The 8435-nt window shown below is 39.7% G+C and overlaps 1 protein-coding gene across 4 annotated transcripts; it reads right to left on the bottom strand.

Moving 5' to 3' along the window:
• Positions 1-813: 813 nt before the first annotated feature.
• Positions 814-7873, bottom strand: slc66a1 (solute carrier family 66 member 1). Of its 4 annotated transcripts, none has more exons than XM_019270897.2 (8): positions 7725-7873; positions 5577-5773; positions 5359-5488; positions 4963-5050; positions 4378-4532; positions 4199-4291; positions 3619-3804; positions 814-2331 (listed from the first exon to the last, which is right to left on the bottom strand). In XM_019270897.2, the coding sequence occupies exons 2-8, from the start codon at positions 5765-5767 to the stop codon at positions 2248-2250; spliced, it is 927 nt and encodes a 308-aa protein (XP_019126442.1). In that variant the 5' UTR covers positions 5768-5773; positions 7725-7873; the 3' UTR covers positions 814-2247. The 4 variants fall into 4 exon arrangements, with proteins under 4 accessions (XP_019126442.1, XP_019126443.1, XP_019126440.1 ...); XM_019270898.2 differs by having other exon boundaries at positions 5577-5770; positions 7725-7855; XM_019270895.2 differs by lacking the exon at positions 7725-7873 and adding an exon at positions 6597-6668.
• Between the last annotated feature and the right edge of the window lie 562 nt (positions 7874-8435).

Raw genomic sequence — 8435 nt, 5'->3', positions numbered from 1 at the left:
CATATTAGAAAGTAATGTGTGTGTTCACATATGTCAACACTGGGAAATATAACAAATTTACCATAAAGATTCCCAGTGTGAGGTCACGTGGTTGCACTGGGGATTTGAACTGGCAACCTCTGAGTCACAGAGGACCCCCCCTCCCTGCACTGCTTGTAGGAACTGGAATCATCTCATTAAGAAATTCCCAGTATGGAGTGTTTATAAACAGCTTCTTGTTCATCCCTTGTGATGGATGGATGCTCCCTATCACTGGCTCTTCCCGCTAACTCCCCAACCCGCTTAACAATTTCTGCCACTGTTTCACAACCACACATCCTCAACCCCCCCAAACACACACACGTACTAAACGCTTGATATTTTCTATGCTGACCATGCTTCCTCTGTGGGTGGGCCCTTACTGTTTTGAGTGTGTATGATTGCATTATTTTTAATAGTGAGGGAAAGTGCGTGTGTGGGGGTGCAGTAAGGGAGGAGGGTGCAACAGAGAGGCCAGCGTGAATCCACTAATGAAGAAAAACAACATGGCTGTCAAGGCCTCCCAGGAGCAAGTCAAACACAGTCGCTGGAGGTCGAGGTCAGCAAAGGCAAAAGGGTTAAAGGTCAACATTAAGGCCAAGAGCAGCAGCAGCAGCAGCAGCAGCAGCCTTGACCTCTGAAAAAAGGGGGAGTTGAAGAGAGAGAGAACTGAAAGGGACTCTTACAGCTTCTACAGTTTTTTCTTGTCAAGCGGAGCAGTTAGAATAAAAGTCATAAATCAGAGAAAGGAAAAATGACTCCATGGACACTTTAAGAATCAAAAGGAACAGGAAGTGTTTTTCAGTTGTTTTTTTTAATCTTTACAGCAATGACCCCACAAACAAAGTACTAAACCAATTTTTCTTGTGCAAAACAGTGACAAGGAAAAATTAACATGTACCGTACATTAAACCTGGTAGGAAAAATCTGTGTTAAAGGTCCAGTGTGTAAGATTTAAGTGCTCTTTTACAGAGCGTGGTAGTGATAGAATATAATATTCATAACTGTTTTCATGAGTGTACAATCACCTGAAAATAAAAAGTCTTTCGTGTCTACAGACGCCTCTCCCATAGAGTCGGCCATGTTTTTACAGTAGCCCAGAAAGGACAAACAAAACCAATTTTTTTTTTTGCATAATTTCTCCAACATGCTTAAAACAGAAGAGTAAGGCGAGGCGATTGCAAACTACACTGCTAGATGCGTAATCCTACAGACTGGTCCTTTAATGGAATGAAGAGCAGTTCACGTTCTATAACAACACATGTTGCGTTTTTAAGACCAATGCTAATACATTTTTTCTTTGGCACATTTCAGAGACACCATAGTTCCCCTTTCAGGAAGGAGATGGTGAAACGAGAGGGTTGCAATCCGTAACTACACTGCTGGATGCCACTCAATCCCATACACTGGACCTTTAAGTGGTGTGACTTTTATCACCAGTGCAAACAAATATAGTCAAATGACTGTATTTGGAAAAAAAAAAGACTTCAATAAAAATAAAACGGTATGGCTACAATTTAAATGATATCTAAGATTCACAAAAAACAGACATGCTCAAAAAAGGTCTTTTGATTACAGCACTTAGTGTAAATATTAACTAAGTAACTAAAATGAACTAAATACAATTTACAAATGTCAATGTTTTACAAAACATGTCTTTTTTTTTTTTTAACAATCAGACACATCATATAAGCCCCAAAAATGAGACTCATGTTACAGGAGTTAATTCTGAAACATGATCAGATGGGGCTTCATTCAGAGGTTAGTGTCTGTCAAAAGTGTTTGGCAACTTAAAAACACCAGAATTATTTTAAAAGAGACCTCTGTGTGGTCTGGTCACTCCCTTCCAGCAAGTTTCTGACATCTATATCAGGTCTGACATCAAACTGAGTTTGTGACCTAAAATCAGCAGATGGAGTTCAGGTTAACAGGAGGAGTTTCCATCCATGTCCAACCCTGAAACACTCAATCAGTCCCTTTAAAGACTTGAACGTTAAGAGCAGTGTGAAATCACGCCACTGCAGCTGAACCCAAGTGAAAAAAAAACCCATAATCCATCACAGTACTATTGCGGATAAAAACAGATTGTAAACATTTTTTAAAAGAGCATAATAAATAAAACTATAAAATCAAACTAAAATGTACATTTCTTCCTGGAATTGTGATTTTGAGGGTTCACTGAAGTGAGTTTCTGCTCGTGTCCCACCAGTACGCTGTTGGTTTGTCGGTCTAACTCCTGATCAGAGGCGTTCTCTCATCGAGGCCATCTTCCACCACCTGAGACTTGCGGTACATCATGAACTGGATGGAGATCTGAACCACAGAGTTAAGGTTAAGGTCGTCTGGTTATGCATGTTACTGCCAGAGGATTTCAGCTGGAAAAACATAGAAGAAGAACAGAAAAAACACTTGAATCCAGAAAACTGCTCATACTCGTGATTTGTGGCGAAAGAAAAATGTGTTTTACGGACTATGTGACACGGTGAGTCATTTATATGTAAAAGGTTGGATTACCAACAGGATAAAATCAATACCAGGACTCCCCAAAGTCCCAGGTTCACTGCGTTCAGAGCACTAAAGTAGTGAATATAAACTAAGGTGTATCCCTTATGTTATCCCCGTGCTGTGATTGAAGTTCTGTCTCTAAATCTTTAACATTTTTTGCTATTTCAGTTTAGGTTGTCCTCACATGTTGTGCATATTCCTAAATCACACTAGTGGTATTTTCCAGAGGAGCAGTACTGATCAGTCTCTAGGTATATATGAGTGTTTAATGTGGTTGCCATATACATTCTGCTAGTGAGCACTGTAGTTTTAGTAAGTAATTGTTAGTTTGACATTTTGAGAAATACATTTTCTTGCTGGGAATTAGAAGTTTGCTTTGACTTGCATACATGTCCAATTAATATGAAACTACAGCCAGAAAATGTTAGCTTAGCTTAGCATAAAGACCAGAAAAACATACCTAAAGCTCTCTAATTAAACGCATTTTAATGAATAGGTTTAATGACTACAAAGATTTTAGATGTGGTAATGCTTAATGTCTGTCTGCTGGCTGCCACACTAGCTTAGCATAAGCTTCATATTTAATGGATAAACTTGAGTGGTATTGACCTTCTCATTTGTCTTGGCAAAAATGTGAATGAGTACACTTCCCAAAACGATCAGTTACTTTAAGGAGATCTTTTAATAACCTCATATAACTGACAGCAAAGGTGGACTATGAGCTGAAAATGACCCAAACTGATTGTGCATACGTTCACTAAAATCTTTCCTCTTGTATTTCTGCCTTGTGTATACGCTCACTGAAAATAAAACAGAACAGGATGCTTCTGTACACCACTTCTGTGGACTGCAAAGAGACGCGCGTCGTCCACGGGACGCTAGTGAAGCTTTTACATTCAATTTCCCTGTGGGTGTTTGGACCTGTGATATACATATTGTGTTTCCACATATTGTGTTTTCCTTAGTCATGAGACCAAAACCCATATGATGAAATGTCCTTTCTACAAGGTCAGCACTAGCTAAAATGTAGCATGTACATGGGATTAAGGAGGGGCCCGGCCACAGCAGCCACATTTTCTGTTCTTTAAAGGATACAATGAGGTCTAACGAGAGGGTGCCCAGGCTGCCGATGAGCCACGGCAAGTGATGGATCATGTAGCTACTTTCGCCCTGGCCCTCGTCAGGGTTCTTCAGGAGGACGCTCATGCCGTATGTAGTGTTTCCCAGGATGACAAGAGCGAACAGGAAGAAAGACACTCCCTCTGTCGACTTCCTCTTATACTGCGGGGAGAAATTAGAGGATAGGAGGGGAAGTGAGATGAACAAAAATGTTTTTTATTTAACTGGAATAGAAGACGTTTACACAGACACCACACATTTTCCACCAGGGTGATATGTGCAGATTGCTGAGGCAATCATCCATGCTGTCAGTGCATTGTATTCACTTGTGTTTTCACCTGCTCATTTTTCAGCTATGCTGAATTTTGCATCTTTCACATCACAGCTTTTTTGTCCATTATTTTTTTTTTTGATGTGCGCCTCCTCCTAGAACCTGTTGTCACTTACATTATTAGTGTTAATATTAGTATTAATTAACATTTGCCAGCCACAGTATGCAGCCAATGCTACTAAAGAAACAACACATTTGAAGCAGCGCCTACTCTGTCATACTTACATTAGTGTACATCTGTGGAAGTCTGGAACAGAGGTAGAGCACTGATGACACTGAACCGATGGAGAAACCAATAATCTCTTTAGGGGTAAAAGCCTGAAGCGACAGAGAGGGAGACAACATTACATCATACCTAACTAAACCAACTCATGTTGCTAATTGAGCAAAGAAATGGGACTCACTCTGATAGTGCTAACGTCGGAGGTTGAGAGTAAGGCGCGGCTTCTGAACCCAGAAGGAATTATTTCCTGTTGGGTGCCTAACCCGGGGAGGTGGGCGAAGCTCGTGGTAAAGCCCACGACACAGGCTACACCCAGCACATGCAATACCCTCCTGCCTAAAAAAGGAAATAGACAACCCCAACATCAGTACTTGAAACGATACCTCGGCACATTTGAACAATGGTTACTGTGTCAAAGGTCACTTGGAACAAACAGCAGCACGAGACATGCGATGACATCAATACAGGGGACAAGGACTCTTCCTCTGTCTAGACCAATGTTGAATTTTCATCAGCACTCACAGTAGAAATGTGTTCATTAAGCACCTATGTCAGATAAAAACTAATCACCGTAGTTAGCAGTGGATTAGTAGTAACTAGATTACTAAAGACTGCAGCTGCAGTTTTACAGTTATCCCTTCCTATTCCTATTTGTTAGCAAAGGTATATGTGTAGGCACTGAAACTCACCTCAACACAAAATGAGCGCAATGGTTCTTATGGTGCATTAGTAAAACAAATAAAAACAACAATTAAAAAAAACTCACTTTCATTCATTTTGTTCTTTATCTTGTAGTAAAAGTACATGGACAGCATCAGCAGGTCAGCTAAAATGTAATAAACGGCTGTATATGTCTGGATGAGAGGGAGAAAAACAAGTCATGAAAGAGTCATTCTATGGAAATCACTTTAAAAGGCCTATTTGTATAATCGCTTGACATGATCAGTAACAATCTGAACACACAAACAATAATTAGCTGGTAATAGCTCTAAAAATTTGACGATTTGTTTGCTTTGTCGTTATAACATTATGAAATGCAAACCTTTTCCTGAACGAAAAAAAACTTCTGATGATTGATGATGATTTATTGATGGTTTTGATCAAAGAATGAATCAATAACAGTGATTTATGGCTTCAGTATCATTACATCACTACAACTTACCTGAAGTGGAAGCTGGTCTGCCAGGAAGGAGCCCAGCAGATTGCAGCTGTCGCCTCCCAACCACATCAGCAGGAACCAGATAGAGAGGGCGCTGTCCATATTCCCTGTTTTGCATGAGCTGTAGTACTGTCTGCGATCAGAAAAAAAAAACAGAATTATACATGGTGTTTAGATAAGACAGCATTTTCTCTGAGAGACGCCAACACAAAAATACTTACGGAAGTGAAGAGGCCATGAAGCACAGGATAGACAAGAGGCCCAGGTAGATGCTAGCCATATCCCTGGCATCCTGGGCACATTCACCAAGACCTTCCCAAACCCATTCAGTCCCGTTAGGACACAAGGAAGTGAAGTTTCCTTGAGTGGTTGATCCAAAGGCGCCACGTGAAAGGACTCCATCTGCACGCATGTTCTGCTGGAGAGAGAAAAACATCTTTAAAAGATCCAATGTACTAAAATGTATTCATTTCTCTCTTTGTCACTTGTTTCCAAGAGACCATGAAATACAAACAGTAGGGATGCACCGAAATGAAGATTTTCGGCCGAAACCGAAAAAAAATTAAATGGTTGGCCGAATACCGAAACCGAATATGAAATGCGTTTGTTAAATTTTTCACAATTTTTTTTACTATTGCATAAATAGCCTAGAATAAATTTGTAGACATGTTTTTTCAAAGAAAGTAAATGTTTATTTAATATCCTTCAAATATTCCAGTAGAATTTCCAGATAGTATAATTATTATTTCATTTATATTGTTAGAAAGCCCCTGTGTTCACTATTCGGCTTTACTATTCGGCCACTTCACCGAAAGCCGAAATGCACTTTTGGGCATTTCGCCGAATATTTCGGTGGCCGAATTTTCGGTGCATCCTAGAAACAGCAAAGATCCCAACTATATGGCACAGATGTGGAGGTTCCAGAGCTGTGAGAGGGGTCAAAGGTTGTTAAGCACTCCAGACAACATCGAAACAGCTGTTCAGCCACAGCACATCCTGCTGTAGACACGCTGATTAATCAAGACCGCGCAGTCAAATGGAGTACATAAACGTGTAGCTACATTTATATTAGGTCACGGGAAAAGAAAAACACAACTATACAACAACAGAAAAACAAACCAAACAATAGCCACCTAGCTGGCTAGCAGCGACAACAAACACCAAACAACAAAAAGCCAAAGCTCGTCTGTGGCGTTTACGTCGAACAAACAGTGTACGTGAATAAAACAGATCTGTCTTGCCTGTGTGTCCGCTGACATGCCGACAAAGCCCCAAACGGAACAAAAACCTCCTCAGACTGAAACACACGGAAGTAATAACAAGATAGTTTTGTGCCGCGAGCGTGATTGGTCGTTGGGCTGAACAAATCACTGCAGCAAGATTGCACGTGACTAGCGGCTCGCGAGCTTCAAAACAAACCATCGGCCTTCAAAATAAAAGCTCGGGCTCCAGCAATGTACATTTCCTCAATTTTTATTTTATATCCTTATGTAATGGATTACAAATGTCGGGCCTACATCTTCCAAATTGTCTGATATATGTAAAACATTCTGAGAAGCATAAGCGGGAAGTATAAAGGGGAACCGGCAAGACCCGTTTCTTTCTGCATCCGTTAGTTTATACACTGCGCATTATGACCATTGAAAATTTGTTATGAATAAAATTACTATAATCTTTTATATTATATATATATATATTATTATATTATATATATTCTATATATATATATATATATCTCACAGACACATTTCTTTCCCTTTAAAAATGTGTTATGATTTTAAAGTTTCATATAGAAGTTTATTATACTGGCATACAGCTCAGGATCAACAGTGCGACGGATCAATTGTAAAACATTCATTAAGTCTGTGGAACAAGCTCGTGGTATGCTTTCATGTTAATGTTACTTTTCTGCAGAACTGGGAGAACTCAGCGGTGTCAGTCCGATGTCTCGCACATTTCACATGCCCCCATCAAATATCTACAAACCTTGTTAAACTGAATTATTTGGCCCCTCATGGTAATTCTGTCATTAGTCCTGAGACGTCATTAGTGCCGAGGCCTCTTACATTCTTCAGCTGGCTTTGCATTTTAGTATGCAGCCGTGAAAAGAATACACCTTTATTAACCAGGACCCATAAGGGCAAATATGTAAAACAGGCCTGTATGCAAATACTCTGTTCACAGTCATGAAAAGGTGACAGCTCTTTTGTAAAGAGATGATGAGATGGCTCATTATCACAATAAATCAAAGGTTCATTTTTATCATGACTTGTCCTGGTTATCTTAATTTGACAAAAACAGTTGATTTCCTTTGTCATTCAAATGGTGGAAGCGATAAAAAAGAGGAAATTAATCGTTACTAATCGTACCTGTGATAGACGGTTCAACCCGACGTCAGTCTGCAAAGGAAGAGATTCCACGGGCTCGCCGACTTCCGAAATTTTGGAGGTGACGCAAAGTTTGTCAGCTGACAGAAGCAGTCAGACTGACGATTCAGCACGTCGACGTGTATGAAGAAAGAAGAGCTGAGGTCAGCTCGTGCAGCTTTATGTTCTGGTTCACCAAGTCAACTTCTTTACTGATGTCTCGTGCTTCTCTTAAACTGGTCCTGACCGACGCCTGTGGACGGGAAATGACCCGTGTTGGCACATTTTCATGAAGTCAGTACGCACAGAGTTCATATAGTATCTTACCCTCGACCATTTCACGTGCTGATGTCTAATTTCTTTGCATAATGTCTTCTGTTTGCTTTATTTCAGACTTCCTTATGACAGTTACTGACTCAACATCAGCTTAAACCACCTTTAAATCCAGATTCTTGTTCTAAACATTTTCATTTCCTTTTCTTTAAAGGTCCAGTGTGTAAGATTTAGAAGTATTGGCAGAACTGGAATAGTCATACATGTGCTTATGTATTATGTATTGCACTGTTTATGAATACCACTAGTAGTACATGACCTTCCTGTTGGTATTTGGAGGAATCTCGAAAAAAAATCTATATTTTCAAATTAAATGAATGAATTTAAAAACATATTAAACTACCAAAATATGACAACGTTTCTAATAAAATTAAACTACGA

Source organism: Larimichthys crocea, chromosome XV (assembly GCF_000972845.2).
Source record: "Larimichthys crocea isolate SSNF chromosome XV, L_crocea_2.0, whole genome shotgun sequence".
In the NCBI taxonomy this organism is placed as follows: domain Eukaryota; kingdom Metazoa; phylum Chordata; class Actinopteri; family Sciaenidae; genus Larimichthys; species Larimichthys crocea.
The sequence above is the reverse complement of the archived record's forward strand: the minus strand, read 5'-3'. Positions and strand labels throughout refer to the sequence as shown.

Excerpts from the sequence above, each read along its gene's own strand:
- slc66a1 (XM_019270895.2), bottom strand. Across the intron at positions 4,533-4,962 it reads AAAGAACAAAATGAATGAAA|GCAGGAGGGTATTGCATGTG; the intron begins GTGAGTTTTTTT and ends TTCCTTTTTTAG. Across the intron at positions 4,292-4,377 it reads CCGACGTTAGCACTATCAGA|GCTTTTACCCCTAAAGAGAT; the intron begins GTGAGTCCCATT and ends CTGTCGCTTCAG.